The sequence below is a fragment of the Budorcas taxicolor genome, chromosome 12 (genome assembly GCF_023091745.1).
Source record: "Budorcas taxicolor isolate Tak-1 chromosome 12, Takin1.1, whole genome shotgun sequence".
Taxonomy (NCBI): domain Eukaryota; kingdom Metazoa; phylum Chordata; class Mammalia; order Artiodactyla; family Bovidae; genus Budorcas; species Budorcas taxicolor.
Window position 1 is genome coordinate 35,820,301 of NC_068921.1, and position 18,813 is coordinate 35,839,113.

At 50.3% G+C, this 18,813-nt stretch overlaps 2 protein-coding genes across 2 annotated transcripts in view; both read right to left on the reverse strand.

Moving 5' to 3' along the window:
• The window catches only part of IL17D (interleukin 17D), a 31,686-nt gene extending 27,549 nt beyond the window's left edge, over positions 1-4,137 (reverse strand). Inside the window, exons 1-2 of the mRNA XM_052650118.1 lie at positions 4,123-4,137; positions 3,354-3,649 (exon numbers count right to left, since the gene is read on the reverse strand). Coding sequence (XP_052506078.1) covers positions 3,354-3,649; positions 4,123-4,137 — 311 coding nt within the window. The remainder of the gene's footprint in view (positions 1-3,353; positions 3,650-4,122) is intronic.
• A 4,645-nt stretch (positions 4,138-8,782) lies between these two features.
• The window catches only part of IFT88 (intraflagellar transport 88), a 61,645-nt gene continuing 51,614 nt past the window's right edge, over positions 8,783-18,813 (reverse strand). Inside the window, exons 23-26 of the mRNA XM_052650054.1 lie at positions 18,286-18,392; positions 12,477-12,543; positions 9,116-9,226; positions 8,783-8,904 (exon numbers count right to left, since the gene is read on the reverse strand). Of these exons, the coding sequence (XP_052506014.1) occupies positions 8,783-8,904; positions 9,116-9,226; positions 12,477-12,543; positions 18,286-18,392 (407 nt within the window). The remainder of the gene's footprint in view (positions 8,905-9,115; positions 9,227-12,476; positions 12,544-18,285; positions 18,393-18,813) is intronic.

Genomic DNA, 18,813 nt, shown 5'->3' on the forward strand with positions numbered 1-18,813 from the left:
TGGAAGCAACCCAGGTGTCCATCAACAAGCAAATGGATAAAGACACGGTAAATATATATAAGGGAATATTGAAGGTGAAGGTGAAGTCGCTCAATCGTGTGCGACTCTTTGCAACCCGGTGCACTGTAGCCTACCAGGCTTCTCCGTCCATGGGATTCTCCAGGCAAGAATACTGGAGTGGGTTACCATTTCCTTCTCCAGGGGATCTTCCCATCCCAGGGATTGAACCCGGGTCTCCCGCATTGGAGGCAGACGCTTTAACCTCTGAGCCACCAGGGAAGCCCTGAGGGAATATTAGCCACAGAAAAAGAATGAAATTTCGCCACTTGCAGAATTGTGGACAGATCTGGAGGGTATTATTCAGAAAAAGACAAACACTGTTACCCTTTTGTATGTGGCATCTTAAAAAAACAGAAAAGAAGCAATAAAACAAAACAGAAACAGATACAGAGAGCAAACTAGTGGCTGGTTGCCAATGGGGAGAGGAAATCATGGAAGGACAGGGTAGGGATTAAAACTATCATCGTTACTCCCCAACTCTCTTCCATGGCAGCTGGACCAGTCACACCGACACTGGGTTGGGAGACCCTCTCCCCTCACACACCTGCAGCCCCACCTGATGAATGCCCCACCAGGAACGGTCTCCCGGAACAACACTACACCTGAAAGCAAGGCCTGTCTAGGACAGTCCATGGCCTCTGTCATCCTTTCACCACATCTTTTTCTTGATTTGTAAGCACTCTTTATAAAACAAGCTCTTTGTCACATGGATTTTGTACCATATTTTCTTCCAGTTTGCCGCTGTATTTTTTTTTCAATTTTGCCAAGAAGAATTTGCAATTAAATTTGCATTTAATTTGCAATTAAATGTATCGATCTCCTCTTTTGTGACTTTGGGGGTCTCTTGTGTATGTCCTTCGTTGCTCAGTCATGTCCAACTCTTTGCCACTCTGTGGACTGCAGCCCAACAGGCTCCTCTGTTCATGGGATTCTCCAGCCAAGAATACTGGACAGGGTTGCCATTCCCTCCTTCAGGGGATCTTGCAGACCCAAGGATGGAAGCCAGGTCTCCGGTACTGGCTGGCAGATTCACCATCACCTAGCAACCAGGGAAGCCCATTGGGGGTCTGGAAACAACTAAACAGGCCTTCTCCACTCGAGTATGAATATAACTGACCGCTCTTTATGTGTTTTTGTGGTTTTATTCTTCACACTTAAGTCTTTGAGTCATCTGGAACTCATTTTCATACAGGGGTGAGATCCAATTGCATCTTTTCCAAGCTGGTTACCCAGTCCCAACACCATTTATCAAATGACCTGACTCTCCCTTAAAGACACTGAAAGCTACCTTATAGTCCAAGTTTCTATTTCAAAGCCTACCTTATTCACATCAAGTGGTCCTTTCTGTGCCTTTCTGGTCTGGCAAGTAGTGGCTTCATCCAGTTCCCTTTGTTCTAGCCTTAAACACCACTCTGAGTCTGAGCTGACTCCACACAGGTAAGGCCACTATTCTGCTCAAGACCTGCAGGGCAAGGATACCTAAGAAGCCACCCCACCATCCACAGCTTAGAATAGGTTCCTGGCTGCCACGTGCATGACTTTTTCTAATCTTCCCAGAAACTCAGGAGGTTGGGAGGTGATCCAAGGTCGGGGCAGAGAGGGGTCCCCCAGCAGCCAGCCACCGGCAGCCCAGGCTCCGCCCAGAAGCCAACCCCCTGCAGAGGGTGGGGCCGGCTGCCATGTGCTCAGGAGATGCACTCTCACCAGCCGAGACCGTGAAAACCACGCAGGTGTAACTCCTGCTCCTTGGCAGCACCCGGGACACTGGCTGCTGTTCTCAACAATCATCTCTTCCCTCCGAGGCCTTCCTCTCTGTGCCGGGGACTCCCCTGGGGAGACAGGGCCTTGGTCTCCACACACACACCCTCATGCCCCCACCCCTGTCTCAGGGATGAGAACCAGCAGGCCCAGCTCTGAAAACTCATCTCCTCGCAAACAAGCTGTTCCTCGTGCTGCTGCTAGAAGACACTGCAAGACAGATGCGTGGCAAACATGGCCCTCATGGTCCCATGGTCCCTGGGCGTCAGCTGGCCTGGGAAGCAGCTACCCGCCTGCAGAGAGGAGTGTGTTGTCCACGAGGACACATGGCACACAAAGGGTGTACAGGAGGCTACAGGAAGAGGGGCCAGATAAGAGCCCACCCTCTGGGGCCCTGGGCATGGTGGGAGGAGAAGGGAAGGCAGAGACCAACGCCAGGATGAGTCCCAAGAGCATCAGAATGAGCAGAAAAGGGGAGCAAGGGGAGGCGGGAAGGTGGGGCAGGGACCAGGAAAGCAGCCTAGGGTTCTTTATGGGTTTCCTGCACACAAACCCCAGTGTGGATGTCTGCTCCTGAGCCCCTACCTCCCGCAATAACCATCCCCCACTCAATCCGGTCAGTTTCACTTCCTGAAGCAACGCTGTTGAAATTGGTCCTGCCCTCACCTCCTCTACACCCCAGTTCGAGTGTCCCTGTTCTCTTCCAGTTTACCCTGCTCGAGGACAGCTTCCTTGATTGAAAAACACCCTCAAGGATAAATGTCAACTTTGCAACCCTGCAAAAGTCAAACCCAGGCCTGTGCTCCCACCACACACATGCACACCCACACAAGCACACATACACACAGGCCTGGGTCCCTCACTCTCCTCCTTTCCTCCGGGTCACACCTTCCCTTTCTCGAGGCTTCGGAGCGAAGGCTCCCACCTTCTGCAGTCTGACTATCAGCTCCTTGACACGGGGCTGGCGGGGAAAGAAGGGGACAGTCACACGTGTGCTGAGGACACTCCAGCCACACTGGCCCTGTCTGCACGCTGCTCCTTTCCTCCAAGATGATCGACCTCTTGAGAAACCACGGAGATTCCCAGCCTCCAAAGTGCCCGGCGCCGCGCGCACCGTCACCCCGCCAACCACGGCATGCTCAGCTCCACTCTCTTCCCGGCTCGGTTACTCTCTGGTGACCCCCACCGCCCCTCCCGTCGGCCACGGGCTAGAAGACTCAGAAGATGCATTACTGAGACCCAGTGTCCAGCTGTCTCTGGAAGGGCACAGGCACCCGGAAAACATCTGCAAGAGCCGCACGGGCCGCCGGTGCAAAGCCCTGTAACAAAAGCCCACCCGGCTCGGTCCCCCGTGGATTCCACTTAACCACGTACCTGGCAAAGAGCAGGTGCTCAAGAAACCCTGGGGCGTCTGGCAGAACAACGAGTTCCCCGGAGGACGCGGTCCCCTCGGAGGAAGGTGCAGGGCTTCTGCGAGAAGGCCTGCTCCGGGTCCGGGCCCCTGGCGCCCCCCGCTTTTCCGGCGCCCCGCTCACCTGTAGGCCCAGGGCGACACGCTGCGCAGGTTGGTGGGCGGCCGGAAGCTGCGGTCGGCGGGCCTGCCCCCGGCCGGGCAGCTGGCGTTGCGCGCCTGCTCGCGCGGGCCCAGCTGCAGCGTGTGGTGGAAGGCGCCGAGCACGCCGGCCGCCAGTCGCCCGTACAGCTGTTCCAGGAGCTCCTCGGGCCGGTCCGCGCAGCCCCGCGCCCGTGCTGGCCGCCGGCCCGCCTTCGGGGCGCCCCCCGCCCGGCCCGGCGACAGCGCCAGCAGGACACCAGCAACCAACGCCCAGACCTGCGGGACAGGCCGCGCTCAACGCCGCGCGCAGGAGGGGCCCGCACCCTCGGCCTCCCGCGCCCCTCGCCCCGTTCCCCGCCCCGCGCCCTCCACCTCTGGGGCCCCGTCCCGCGCCCCACCCCTGGGTCCCGCGCCCCACCCCTGGGCCCCGCGCCCCCGCCTGGAGAATGGGTGCGGACCACGCCGGGCCCCGCGCGCCCTCCCCGCCCGTGCGCCGCCCTCGGGGACCCCGCGGCCCTGCCCCGCGCCGGCCCACGCGCCCCCCGCCACCGCCGCCCCGAGCCGGGGTCCGCGCGGGGCGCGGGTGTGCGGTGCGCGTGTGCGTGTGCCGGCCGGGCTGCTGCGCCGCGGGCTGCGAGTGCCTGTGACGGCGCCCGGGCCCCTCGGCGGCCCCCGCGTGTCCGAGGCGCGCGGGCCCCACGAGCCGCCCGGGCCCGGGACTGAGCCAGGCGCTCGCGCCGCGCACTCACCGGCGGCCCCAGCATCGCCGCGAAGTGGCTCCGGTGGTCGCGGCGGCGCGGACACGTCCGAGCGGAGCCGCGCGGCGCGGCGCGAGCGGAAGGAGGCGCCTCGGCTGGAAGGGAAGTCAGAGGGTCCGGCCGCGCGGGAAGAGCCCCAGGACGACGGGCACCTGGAGAGGAGCGCGCGGGCCTGGAGGCAGCCAGTCTCACCACGCCTTCCTGAGGGACTGGAGACTGAGTGTTCTGAACCGGGTGGGGGAGCGGCCGTTTGTCCTTCCCCCAAACGCCCAGGAAACGGCCCTTCTCTGCACCCACCCCCTCCCCCCAGCAGCTCAGAAAACCGAGCACCAAACACCCGACCCAGGCTGCCCTTTTGTGGCTGGAAACCGGCACCTTTGGGCGCACCTTTGGGTGTCTGGACGCCTGCTCCTGAAGCCGGGACTCAAGCGCGAGCAGTGGTGTGAAATAAGACCGATACTTTGTAAATAAAGACAATATTCTTACCTGGAGGGATTCTATTTCAAGACTAGCAAACGCGCTCGCTCGTTCTATAAATCTACCTTAATGCTTTTAGGTGGCGGCCTGGTGAATACGATCATTTCACAGCAGTCATACTTCGCCAATAAAAACAAAAGAATGATAAGAGCTGAAAGGTTTCCGAAGGTACAGAAAATACACGATTTATGGTTCCTTGAACGGTTTCTAGCTTTGGTATTTGCCTTGTAAATCATTGGTGAAAACACATTTCAGTTATGCTGTGTAGAAAAACAACACTTTCGTATGCCTTGAATACCCTATAACTGAAGAGGAATCGCCCTATTTACTGCTAAAAAGCCCACAGAAATTGCCAATTTAAGCAATTAACAGCTTGGTGAGTAAACGTTCCTTTTGAGGTTACTTTTTTATTTTTGACTAATAGATAAACTGTGTTCTTTGTTTCCTTTCTGGTAAAATGGAAATAAACATATCAATGCACAAACATACTGTTTGTGGGTTGTTGTTTTTTCCCCCCAATTTTGTAAAGGTGTGGGAATACTTTGAAAGGTAAGGCAGTACAGACCAGACTGTTCCCTCTGCATTATTCAACGAAATACCTTCCACTGTCTGATAACTCGACGACAACTCTCTCCTCCCTTGTTACTTGGAAACGAAAATATTTATTTTCCAACAGTTTTCATTTTGTGAAAGGTCATAAACACTGAACATGCTCGCCCACTTGATAGAACATACAATTCGTCTAACAAAAGTTGAGAAATTCTCTTCTAACGGGTCAAAATCCAGTAGTCAGTACCCTCAGATCAGAACATACTTACGAAATAAACATGTTAACAGTTCAAATCCCACCCTAAGACAAGTGAGAAAAAGAGAAGGAAGTTCTCAAAAACCCAGCCCCCCATCTAGGCACCCAGAGCCGCTGTGGGAGCGGCTGTTTCCACTCACCTTCCTGGGTCAGGGCAGACCAGAACTCCTTCCCTCCTGTGAAGGTCAGCGCCTCTTCCTCTGCCGTCTCCTGTCAGCACCTGGATGTCCCACCCACCCCTGCTCGTCACTCACCACCTTGGACACCTGAGGAGTCATCCAAAACTGGCCTCCAAGTAGCTACCCCGGCTCCACCCACCGTTCCCCATCAGGTCTCAGGTCCTGGTTCGTGTGGCGGCCCACCCCTCTACGGTGCCCCCCTGCCCTTTGCACACACACCCCACCCCCCACCTCCAGGTGTGATCTCTATGGATACTGGTTCCCAGTGCAGCCTGTGACTCACCTCAGGCACTAGCACTTTCTTCCCTCACCTTCTGCAATTCTCTAACCTCTGACCTTGCCTCTTCACCATTCCTCCCCCCACCAACAAGTCCTGGTGTCCTCCCCCCACCGTTCGACAGTTACCCCAGTCCCTTGATCCTTTTTAGCTACTCTGTTCAGTTCACACAACTGGCTGACCACACACAGCTGTTTATGCCACCTGAGGCCTCCACCCACACCCCAGTGCATCCCACTTTCCGACTCACGGTCTCTTTTCCCAAGATGACTAGCTTCCATGTCCGTCATCGGATCTCTGCTCCCCTTCACCTCCATGCCCCGGACTCTACACATTTCTTAGTCGTGCTGCTTCCAGACCTCCCGTGACCTAACACCCACGAATTGCTGCTGTTCTCCCCCGGGAATTAGAGCAGCAGCCCTGGCCTGGGGTAACCAATGGCATTCCCACTGGAACACCCACCTCCGTAAAAGGCAACACCAGCAGCCACTCAGCTCCTCAGCCGCAAACGTGGCCATCTGCCTCCCTTCTGGGCTTCCCTCATCAGGACTTGGGTGTGCCTTTCTCTCACTTGTCAGGGCTGGACTGAACTGTTAACATGTTTATTTCATTAAGTATGTGGTGGTGTTCAGCCCCTCAGCTGTGTCCAATTCTTTGCGACCCCTTCCTCTGTCCATGGATTCTCCAGGCAAGAACACTGGAGTGGATTACCAGTTCCTTCTCCAGAGGATCTTCCTAACCCAGGGATTGACCCCGAGTCTCCTGCACGGGCACGCTCCACTTCCTAAACATGGGCTGAATTGGACCAATCCCAATGGCTCTCACTGCCAGAACAAGGCCGGCCCAGTGACCTCTCACCCAGGTCTCTGCGAGTGGTCCCCTCCCCCATCCCCCTGACACCAGTGGGGTCACTTTCTAGAAGTTAAATCAAGTCACATCACTCACCTTCCTCTCTGCTGTTGCTAGAAGACCTACTCCTGCCTCCCTGGTGGACAGCAGCCCCTTGCCCGCTCCCACCACACCAACAGCCCCAGAAACTCTAGCTCTCTGCCCCCAACACCCCCAGATCCCCCTGCTTGTGGGTCAGCACCTGCTCCTCCAGGGCACTGCTGCCCTCGAATCATCACCTGGTGCTAATACAAATGCCCCTCCCAGAGGGGTTCCCAGATCATCTCCACCATCGACACTCTCCTGATGCGCCTTCATTTCATCTTCTAACTGCCCTCATCAGAGCTGTGGTGTTCCCAGTAGTTAGGTGTGGATAAGAGAGCTGGACCATAAGGAAGGCTGAGCGCTGAAGAACAGATGCTTTTGAAGTGTGGTGTTGGAGAAGACTCTTGAGAGTCCCTTGGACTGCAAGGAGATCCAACCAGTCTAACCTGAAGAAAATCAGTCATGAATATTCATTGGAAGGACAGATGCTGAAGCTGAAACTCCAGTATTTTGGCCACCTGATGCGAACAACTGACTTATTGGAAAAGACCCTGATGCTGACAAAGATTGAGGGCAGGGGGTGGCAGAGGATAAGATGGTTGGATGGCATCACCGACTCAATGGACATGAGTTTGAGTAAGCTTCAGGAGTTGGTGATGGACAGGGAAGCCTGGCATGCTGCAGTCCATGGGGTCACAGAGTCAGACATGACTGAGCTACTGAACAACTGCCCTAGAGCCCACTAAAACTACATTCACCATCTGTCTCCCCGGCCAGAATTTAAGCTCTGTGAGGATTGGGTGTTGCTCTCTTGGTCATGACTGTGTCCTCAGATTCTCGCACACAGCAGACATCTCATGTATTTGCTGAACACCTGCCCCATCGTGTCACAACCTTTTTAGGGAGCAGGGAATGTGCTCTAATTAGGTGTTTCTCTCCTGCACCTAACAGAAGCATGCACATGGCAGAAACAAGGTCAGATGAGACAAATGGGCCCTCCTCTCTCATGAGGTGTTACAGACAAGCCACTTCCCTGACTGCCCACCAGTGCAAGTCCGCAGGACATGGCCAACCAGTTCGGTGCACTGCTGAGGACACAGACAGTCCTGGCCTTGACCCTACACCCAGAGTCCTGATGGGGAAGCCCCCTTGATGCTGCCATTGCTTGGTTGGTTGGTGCTATGAGGCTGCAGGAGGAGGCGATTACAGAAAAGATTGAGAGGCTAAAGATCTGGTATTTCCTGTCACTACACCTTCCTGCCTTCAAGACACAACTGATTCACCAGTGCTGGAGCGCCCACCAGGCAAAACTTCCAGACTCAGTCCCCAAACACCAAGCAAGTTTGCTTGAACAACAACTCATCAAGGGTATATCTGAGCACAGTATTTTTCAAGCCACAAGCCATTAAGTCAATACAGTGCTTTCATTACTAACACTGTCTAAGAAATTACAGAAAAGAGCAGCACATACCTCAGCAATTAGGATACTTACGTGGGTGTGGGTGCCAGGTAGTGCTGCAAGATTTACTTCTGTCCATATTTCACTGTTACTGTTGTTTAGTCACTCAGTTGTGTCCGACTCTGTGACCCCTTCCTCTGTCCACAGATTCTCCAGGCAAGAATACTGGAGTGGGTTGCTAGTTCCATCTCCAGAGAATCTTCCTGATCCAGGGATTGGACCTGAGTCTCCCGCCTTGCAGGCAGATTCTCTACCACTGAGTCACTAGGGAAGAAGATTTACTTCCTACTGTGGATCATTGTTTTCAAAAGGGTAAGTCAGTCGCTGGCCTAAGTGTTATTTTCACGTTTTTATTCCATTAAAAACAAAACCTAAATCCATAACTCATAGAACAGAATACACTTATTAAAAGTTTAGACAGTGTACAAAAATAAAGTTTGGATATTTAATCCAAAGTTCAACATGAGTATAATCTTGTGAGGTGACTTCTTTCCTTTAATAAATAACACATTAAAATTTTACTATTCCGGAAGCAAATCATCTCCTAACTCTTCATCAGCAAAATCATCCTCTTCCATTCTCTTTTTGGCTGCAGTTTTGGGTCTTTCTATTTGAGGGCCAAGTGGATCCACATAGGAGGCATCTGGGTTTCAGAGCAGATGGTGACATTAGAGGAACAGGAAAAACAGCAAATGTAGAACCAGTTAGACTCATTGTCAACAGTGAGCAACCCGAAGTGAGCAGGAACGCCTCCCAAGTCACGAGAAGCTTTGTCTGTGTTTCAGAAACTCCTACTGACCCCCAGATGGACGCGTCTGCCCCTCTGCCATCCCAGCAGACCCACAGGCACTCACCTGGCTCCTTGTTGCTGCTGCTCTCATAAGGCTCGTCTGTGCCAGGCAGTGCTCGGAGCTGGGCACTCAGTCGCTCGCCTTTGCTGCCAGCGCTACAGTTCTGGCCACTGTCTGGAAACAGAAACAACAGGTGTTGAACACGCTGGGGGAACACCACACTGCATTATGAATCTTACAGTATAGTTATCTGCCAAAAAACAGGCTGGTTGTTTCATCTGACAGCCAGTTTCCAAGGAATGTAATTCTTGTCTTCTGAAATTTTTAAGAAATCCCCTGGTGGGAAGCTCTACTATAGTCAGAGCATCACTTGAGTAGTCTTTACATGGCTCACATCCCACCAGGTGCTGGAGACACTGGCGAAGGTCTCCCAGTTTGGGGGGAGGGGCTGGGCCACCACCTGTGTGCAGCCTGGGAGCCACCCCAGCCTCATAGCCTCAGTGGGCTAGGAGGCCACAGGCTCTCACTGCATGGCCGTGGGTCTGGTGGAAAAGTGGCAGCAGTGACCTCTCACCTACACAAGGTCATTCCTGTAAGATGCAGCAGTGGTTTCCCAGGTGTGGCCCTGGGACCACCACAACTGGGACCCAGTCAGAAACACAAAGTCCCAGGCCTGTCACTGGCCAGCTCAGAGAGGCTGGGGTTGTACCTGTTTTAACCAGCCTTCCCAATGACTCTGATACATGATAAAACCTAAGGACCCCTCATGAGGAAGGGCACTGAGGTTTATAAAACAAATTACTGAGAAATAAGGCTACAATGAGACCAGTCTGATGCACAAAAAAGAACCATTTTCAAAGGCCCTCAAACATTTCAAAAAGAGCAATTTTGTACAAACTAATAATTCTGATTATATGTTCCCTATGGTCCTCTCTCCTAGGCAACACTTTAAAACTCCAGTTGTAGGCATGGCATTTATTTCAACACACCACACTTAAACCAGCTCAGGTCTGGCCTCAACTGAACTCATGAAGAAATCCCTTTCCCCTTTATGAACTGTGATTCTCACCCAGACAGAACCACCAGAGATGTCCACACTGAGATGTGAACGTGCATCACTGGGTCTCCCAGGGCAGAAGTGGAAGTGGTAGGACTGGGCACCCTTTAACACACAGGCTGTGCTGTTTCTCAGTGAGCAAGTGAGGGTAGGGGACGCTGCTGAGGGTGGGCCATGTCCACGGGGGGCCCATGGTGCTGCAGGAGGGGCCCAGGAGGTGAAGTGGGGAGGAATCCAGGTGGTGTCACAGCCCCATAGACTCAGACCCTAAAGCCAGGGAGAGCCTGGCCCCGGGCTTGAGAGAACTGGAGACAGAGGAGCTGACAGGCAGGCTCCGGGACAGTGTGGGGGCCTTGGGAGGAGGTGGGGCCATTGGCGATGACAGAAAACCAGGAACAAAAAGGCAAGTGTCAGAAGAGTGAAGCAAGAGAGCTGGGTGCCACCCAGGGCCAGGCCCTGATACCTGGCCCATCGGGAAGCCCAGCTTCAGCTCCCAGAAGCTTGTTTGTGCACTAGGACTGCATGTTTGTGTTGGGCTGACATGAGCTGGATGAGAGAAGGGAAAATTTGCTAAGAAATAGCAGCAGCAGCAGTGGGGAGGCCCCCAGGAGGCTCTTCTCCACACAGCCTTGGCCCTCCTCGGCCTGAGGCAGCATCCCAGGGCCTGGGGACACTCTCTGGGGCTGGACACTGTCCTCCAGGCTCTGGCTCAGCTTCAGCAGCTCTCAGGACACCTGGCTAGGGGGGCCGGAGCTTCCAAAGTGGACTTTAAACGTGAGGCCTTCTAGGGGCCTCAGCCACACCGCACAAGCCCACGATGAACCGGGAAGGCAGTCTGGTGGTGGGTTTGGGAGGAACCAGTTGCTTACTCTGAACTGAGGATTTCTAGAGGGAAGCGTAGGATCTTGAACTTCAGTAAAGAACTGACGCTCCCCTAGGGTTATTCCTTAAAGGGACACCCAATTCAAATGCACTCACAGCCCAGGAGCCTGCCTCCTAAGAGCAGGGGAGTGGGAGCAGAGAGCTGCTGGGGCCCTTCCTAGACTCTTCTCAAGAATGCACAGGCTGATCCACAACTTCCCAGCTGCTGAGAACTGTTGGTGCACACAGGCCCACGTTCCTCATCTACAACCCCAATTCCAAACGGCGTTAAAGCAGGTTTCTGGGGGGAACAGCTTTGTGTCAAGAATAAAATCTGCCTTGACCTGACGCTATCCTGGGCCATTATTTATCCTTGGTGTGAACATTCCCATTTCACTGAAGTAATGAGATGTCACCTGATACTGAGGTGATCCCCAGGAGTGTCACATAGCTGGGGTTCCCCTGGAGTAGTGGGGCTGCCCTTCGGGGCATCCAGGCACCCTGCTGCCTGCAGTGGCTGCACACACCTGGGGAGCAAAGCCCCGCCTTCAAGGAGAGGCTGTCTGGGCCATGTCCCGCTCCGCCAGGCAGCGCCCACAGTAGATCAGGGCTAGTGGGTCCTTCCAAGTCGGCTGATCCTGACTTCCTTGAGGGCAAGGGCCCTGTCTCATGTCGTTGGCACCCAGCGTGCAGCCAACAGTAATGAAGGGATGAAAGAAAGGCATCCCTAAGCTGTGGGCCAGGCCTGCCTGCGTTGTGACCCCTGGACCACAAGCAGACAACAGGATGAAGTCAGTTCTGTGTGCATGGCGGGGCTAAGTGTGGACACAACTTGGATCCCAATTTAGCACTTGGTTTTCTAATTAGTTTCCTTAAAACCACCCAACTTTCCCTAAATATAACTTCTGCTACCCCCTGAAATAGAGAAAGAAGGCGGATTCTTTTGACGGGGGTGGTGGGGTGGGGGTGGTGGTTGGGGTGGGGGGGAAGGAGGAGGAAAACATAACAAATCTTCTTATTAAGTAACGATGTTACAGTCACAGAGCAGGAACCCAGGAGCAGCCCAAAGCAGCAGGGTTTGCGTGGCTGGTCCAGAGGCATGCTGCCCAGTGCCCAGGCTGGCACCAATTTTGCACTGACATGCAGAGGTCCATCAGCATCCTGTGAGACCCCTCCTTACAACAACCATCTGAACACTGTGACACAGCGAACCTCACTGGTATGGACGCTTGCGATGATCTACACAACACAGACCATTTACTCATCAATCAGCAGAAACAGGGCTGGTTCCTTAACAACTAACACCTGCAAACACCTGTTCATAATACAGCAGGCTGATGCTTAGAAAAGTAACTTTAAGTGAGATAAGTGACTAAAAGTGGAAGTAAGTGAGGCTTGCTGTATATAAAAAACAAATAGGACGTTTCTGGATTGTTTCAAGGGGTTGCAGAAGCCAGTGCACTAGGATCTGCCCACCCTAGCCTCTCCAGGGAAATGGACACTCACCACTGCCCGCACTCCCGTCTCTCCGGCCACGGGGACACCCGCTGCTGTCCCGGCCAGACTTGATGCGCTAGAGCAAGAAGACCACATGTTAACAAGGACACGCTGGACACAAGTCCTGCTTCAGTGAAAATAAGAATAGATGATATCCTGCAGGGACCACCAAGTGTTGATTTATTGTTAAAACGCAGCCCCCAGGCCTGACTGGTCCTGCCTCCCAAGCTGGGTTCATGTGACCTCCCCTGGAGTTGGTCCCACAGGAGGAAGGCCCGGCTGTCCTGGAAATGAGGCAGGAAACGTGGAGACCCCAGTCCCACTACACACACGGATGGCACTTGGGATTAACAGGGCAGGGTCACCCATGCTTCTGCAAGTAACTTAAAAACCAAGTACTTTCCAGATGTGAAAGCTCAGATCTTAAACACAGCAGCTAAAGAGGTGGAGGGAGAAGGGGACTTGAGAGTGGGCTGTTTCTGCTTTAGCCTCATGTGACAACACTGGACCAGAACTGTTTCAGGGGGAAAAGGACAGCAGGGCTTTAAAATTCACCTTCCACAGTAAAGGCAGTATTAAATCTCACAAACACCTAAGGTCTGCCCAACAGTCTACTTTCCTAGATATAAAGCACCCATAAGTCACTAGAATTATCTCCAAACTGTGACATTCTTAGATTTCTTTCTGAATCTTATGGTTATTCTGTGTTTTGCCCAAGTTAGAATCTTTGAATTAATACTGAACTTGCCTCCAGCACTGTCAGTTTCTTGTATGTATAAAGGTTTGTTGAGAGAAAACAGTATTCAGTAAATAGAAACAGAGAGTGTTGGACAACTATTTACAACTGAATTAAATTTTCTCAACAAAGGTTGATATCTTATTTAGATCTTTAATACTATGAACATAATTCCATAAATAACTCAAAGGACACATTATTTACACCCTCAAACCCAACAACTCTCCAATTTATTTATAAATTATCAGGTCATGGATGGGGTTATTGATAATGTAGTCTGCTAGGAAGAAGAAAACACTTTTTCTCCATGATCCAAGACTCAAGTCTGTACAATGAAACACTCCTAAAACTCCAAATATAGGTAAACATGTTCAAATTATTTTCTACTAAAAAGAAACCTCACTGGGAACCCCATCTCTCCCTTTGCCTCCACAGACAAAAGAAAACCCAAAGATGATGTAACAAAATAAAAATATTTATATCTATACTCAGATTATAGAAACTTGGTTTTCATCTGTGCCTAGATGTTCAGTCATGTCCAACCCTTGCAATCCCATGGACCATAGCCCACCAAACTCCACTGTCCATGGGATTCTCCAGGCAAGAATACTGGAGTGGGCTGCTGTTTGCTCCTCCAGGGGATCTTCCTGACTTAGGGATCCAACCTGCATCTCCTGTGTCTCCTGCATGGGCAGGTGAATTCTTTACCACTAGTGCCACCTGAGAAGCCCATAGATGAATAATTACCAGCATATTTAAAGACCTAGACAATGACAAAATAATTAAACTCGTAAAGACAAATGTCCATATAATCTTCCTCCCAGTAGGGAAGGAAGAGGGATACCTGGGGGCAGGAGGGACAGGTCCAGACTGGGGGAACCTTCTGGAAGAGTAATGGAGCAGGTACAACAGTAACGGCTTACTGAGGGGCCCAGCCCCACAGAGAACAGGGCGGGTGCAGACACAGGCCCAGAGACACAGGCACATTTCAGGGACTGAGAAGCCTGTCTCATTTCTTTCTCAGCATGTGGTCTGTGCTGATGCCAGGAGAAGAGACGCTGCCATCTTCTCAGAGTTTCGACACCTCATAAAGTTCCTGGGAATCTGGACTGATCTGGGGGAGTGAGGTATGGATACAGGACTGACATGTGAAGGAAACAGCTATGTGACAGAACAGCCACAAAAAATGACCGGGGTCTGCATTCAGGGACATGGGAAGCTCCCCAGGTTGTTTTGCTAAGTAGGGGGAAAATGCAGGGTATAAGCAGTATTTTGTAAAAATCTCTTTTGTAAAAAAAAAAAAGTTCCCATTTTAAAATGCGATTGAATATATGTTTGTATATATTTGTAAAAATGCTTGGGAATATAAATACCAAAATGATAATAATAGTGATCTCAAAGTCATGGTTTAATGATTTTCAGATTTTTCTCTACACATTTTAATTTGAATACTACTTACTAAAGTCATCTACCTATGTTTTTAGAATAACACTTGTTTTTCCAATAATATGAAAAAAAAAGATGCCATTCCCATTTTGGGGGAAAAATGAGAGAAGAATGTAAACAGAGGAGTGTCGGAAGATGGCACCCTCCCTGCCATGAACACACAACACTGCTCCCCCACAGGGACCCACCATGTGGTGCCCTCCGGCCACACTGTTGCCTGCCCCCCGGAGAGCCGCCACAGGACCCGGGGGTGGGGGTGGGGCTGCAAACTCTCCCAGTGACTGGATGTTGCTGACATCCAAGTATGTGGCCATTTTCTAGCAATGCCAGTGACAGGCTGGGACAAACCTGATTTCACTGTGGACAGTTTCCGAACGCTAACTGGGGGTAAGAAGGACAAAAGCCCAGGGTTCTGCCCACCACAGGGCTTTTATTCCATAAGAGTTAGAGCCTTGTCTTAAAACAAGGAACAGATGTTCACAAGTTAAGGATCCTTAAGAAGCTGACTTCAAATTCAATAGAAAACAGAACTGAAGACCTTTTTTTGTGGCTTCAGCTCCAAAAAACCCATGAACGTGGCTGCACCTTCCTGCTCACATCTCAGCTCATACCTTCCCGCCTTTGCGCCAGGCCCTGAGCTCCAGCCACACCCTCTCTGAGGACCACACTGTGTCTGTGGGCTGGGCAGAAGTGACCTGCATTCTTTTTATTCTCCCACCAGGTGACCAGCTTCTGGAGCACCTTCCCCATTCGACTATTTCCTGAACAGGTGAACCTAGGACTAGCACAGAGCGATGGAAGCCCACAAGGCCCCCAAGCCTCAGCGAAAGGCACCGGAGCCTCACCTGGAGAGTGTCGTCCAGCCCAAATCACTACATGTTTTGCACCAAAGATAAATGTTACATGGGTTATCCTCTGGTTTTCTTTCTTCAACTTTGTAAATGCAATAATACATAAAATGTGCAAAATATTCTTGCTACTTTTATTACAATTTCCTTTACAGTCAATTTACAGCTGTGCCTTCAAGAGTTCTTCACATGGACTCTTTTTCCATTTAAGAAATATAGCCAAAAAGGTTTCTGCTCAAATAGCTTTTGGAAATAATTGGAAATTTAGGGATAAGTACCAACTACATTTCATATTAATTTTGAATGTCCCACGGTATTTTAAGTTGGCCAAAACAAACAATTTCTTGAAACTGATTTCTCTGGGGTGGGGGGGGATGGGAATGACAAATATTAAGACAGGTATTCTTTATTTATTAATGTTACAATATAACTGCTTTTTACAATGTTGTATTAGTTTCTGCTGTACAACAACATAAATCAGCTGTGTATGTGCATATAACTCCTCCCTCTTGGGGAATTCTCTTTTTGAATATTTAAGAATTTAGAAATTCGATTTCTAAAATTGAACAAAGTATGAATATGCTTCATTTTTGGACGAGCAATGAAAACTTCCTGCATTGTGTAAACTGTCTCACTCCCATCCTCTTTTGCCTCCTAGTCATTCCCTTTTATTCTCTACTTCTCTCTAGTTTGGGCTAACATTTTTCTCTTTCTTGTATTTAAAATACTCAGTCTTCAATTCCTGCTCTTCTTGTTTTGCTCTTTTCCGGTTGTACAGCAAAGTTTCACAAATTTCTTGCAACTAATGTTTTTATGTTCAGGAAAGCAGAAATACAAAATGCTGAGAACCCAGCACTGCTGGGGGCTGCAGTGTCCCACCCTGCCCAGCTGTTTGTCGCTGCCCCCAAGGAACAGGGTGCAGGCTCCCTCCAGGCCCAGGAACTCAACCCAGAGCACAAAGGGAGAATAGTCATCTTCTCCATAAATGTTCCAGAAAAGGACACACTCCTCTGAAAAGTCAGTCCACAGAAATGAACTTCAGCTTTAATATCTTATACAGGATCTAGGGGCTTGGCGAGATCCATTATCGTGACCCACATAAACCTGAATCCATTTACCTGTCCTTCTGTGGCAGTGGTTTAGTCGCTAAGTCATATCTGACTCTTTGTGACCCCATGGACTGTAGTCCTCCAGGTTCCTCTGTCCATGGGATTTCCCTGGCAAGAATACTGAAGTGGGTTGCCATTTCCTCCTCCAGGGGATTTTCTCGACCCAGGAATTGAACCCATGTCTCCTACAATGCAGGTGGATTCCTCACCGTCTGAACCACCAGGTCTACACAAATCCTTCTTCATTTGAAAACAGTTTTTAAAGTCCATGGCCTAATTTATTTTGTGTTTACTTTTCCCTTTAAATCAGACTTTGTATCCTAAGCTGGTGTTTGATCATTTGAAGGTAACCCTTCAGAAGCATAACTCTAGACCAGTGTTTCTTGAACATCGTGGATTAAAAAATTACCTGGAGAACTTATTTTTAAAACACAGACTCTTGGACTCCAGAGATCTAATTCCGGGGCCAGGATAGGTATAGGGTGGGGCCCCTGCTCTGTAAGACTAAGTTAAAGTTCTTTTAGCTTGATGAGGTTTTCCCAGGTGGTGCAGGGGTAAAGAAAGTGAAAGTAGCTCAGTCATGTCCGATTTTTTGCGACCCCATGGACTATAGAGTCCATGGAATTCTCCAGGCCAGAATACTGGAATGGGTAGCCTTTCCTTTCTCCAGGGGATCTGCCCAACCCAGGGACTGAACCCAGGTCTCCTGCATGGCAGGCAGATTCATCATCAGCTGGGCCACAAGGGAAACCGAAGAAACTGGAGTGGGTAGCCTATCCCTTCTCCAGGGGATCTTCCCGACCCAAGAATGGAACTGGGGTCTCCTGCATGGCAGGCGGATTCTTTACCAACTGAGCTATCAGGGAAGCTGCCTCCTAATGAAGCAGAGGTAAGAGACACAGGTTCAGTCCTGGGTCAGCAAGATCCCCTGGAGGAGGAAATGGCAACCAACTCCAGAGTTCTTGCCTGGAGAATCCAGGACAGATTTTAAAAAGAATAAAACAGATCACATCCTCCAAGCAAACACAAGATAACCACATTTTGAAATCAAATATGGAACTTGGGTTTAATTACCTAAGGTAATTATCTAAGTTCTTGAAAAAGTTTAAGCTTAAAGAATATATTTCTTTCTATGAAAGACAGATACTCAAAAATAACATTAAATTTTTAAATAGTCTAGTCTCAAACACAGGAGGGAGTACTCACTTTCAGAAGTAAAAATACTGCAGGGAACACAAACACATACAACCCTTCAGGCCCAGCACTATTCTCAGTGCCATGTCCTACTATACAACAGAGCAGCCCAACAAAAAACCACCACTGCTACACACGAGTCCCTGCATCTTGGTTCCCACAGGCATGGACTCTCCAGCTGAAGTCAGGTCTATAAATTAATCTACGGTTATTTGTAGTGGGAAAATTACCATTGTTAGTCTATTAGTAGCCACCCACTAAGGACTACATTGAATCTAATCCACTTCCTCTGATTAGGAACAAGGTTCTGACAGAAATTTATGCTAAAACTACAGTTTCAGTTATCTCTCCTTCCATGCTAGAGCATAAAAATAATTTCAATTTAGTTTTATTGACAGAAGCCCTGACATCACTCAGATGAGCACAAAAGGCTGACGTTTTCAGAATCAACAGACAGCAGGTTTCAGCTCATTCATGTGAGATACCTGTTCTCTGATTTCTTTCATTTTTTCCAATCTCTTTAGTTTTGTTGCATATTCTTGAATTTCTTTCAATCCAATGTCTGTGCAGAGACGGACCAAGAAACGTAGACCTAAATTATGAAAAACATTTTCAGAGAAGTGTTTATACATGGTGTTCAAAGAACAAATCAACATACTTGATCCTCGGGGACACAGTCTGAATGAGGCTCACAAATAGTGTTTGTTTCTCCTGAAAAATCTCTGCAGTTTGTATTCCTGGCCTTCCAAGAAGTGGCCTCCTTGAAGGAGGGCTTAGAACGACTTGGCACACCTGCCCGCTGCCCTTCAGGGGAGACCATGACATCTACAATTCGAGCCTTTAGCTCCTCACCTGTTTCTCCTTTATGCATTTACAACTCCTAACATGTTATATATTTATTGTCTTTTCCTTCCCACTAGAATCCAAGCTCTACAAGGCCAGGATTTTCATCTGTCTTGTTTTCTGCCACGTCCATAGGGCAGGAACAGTGCCATGTACCAGCACTGCAGTCA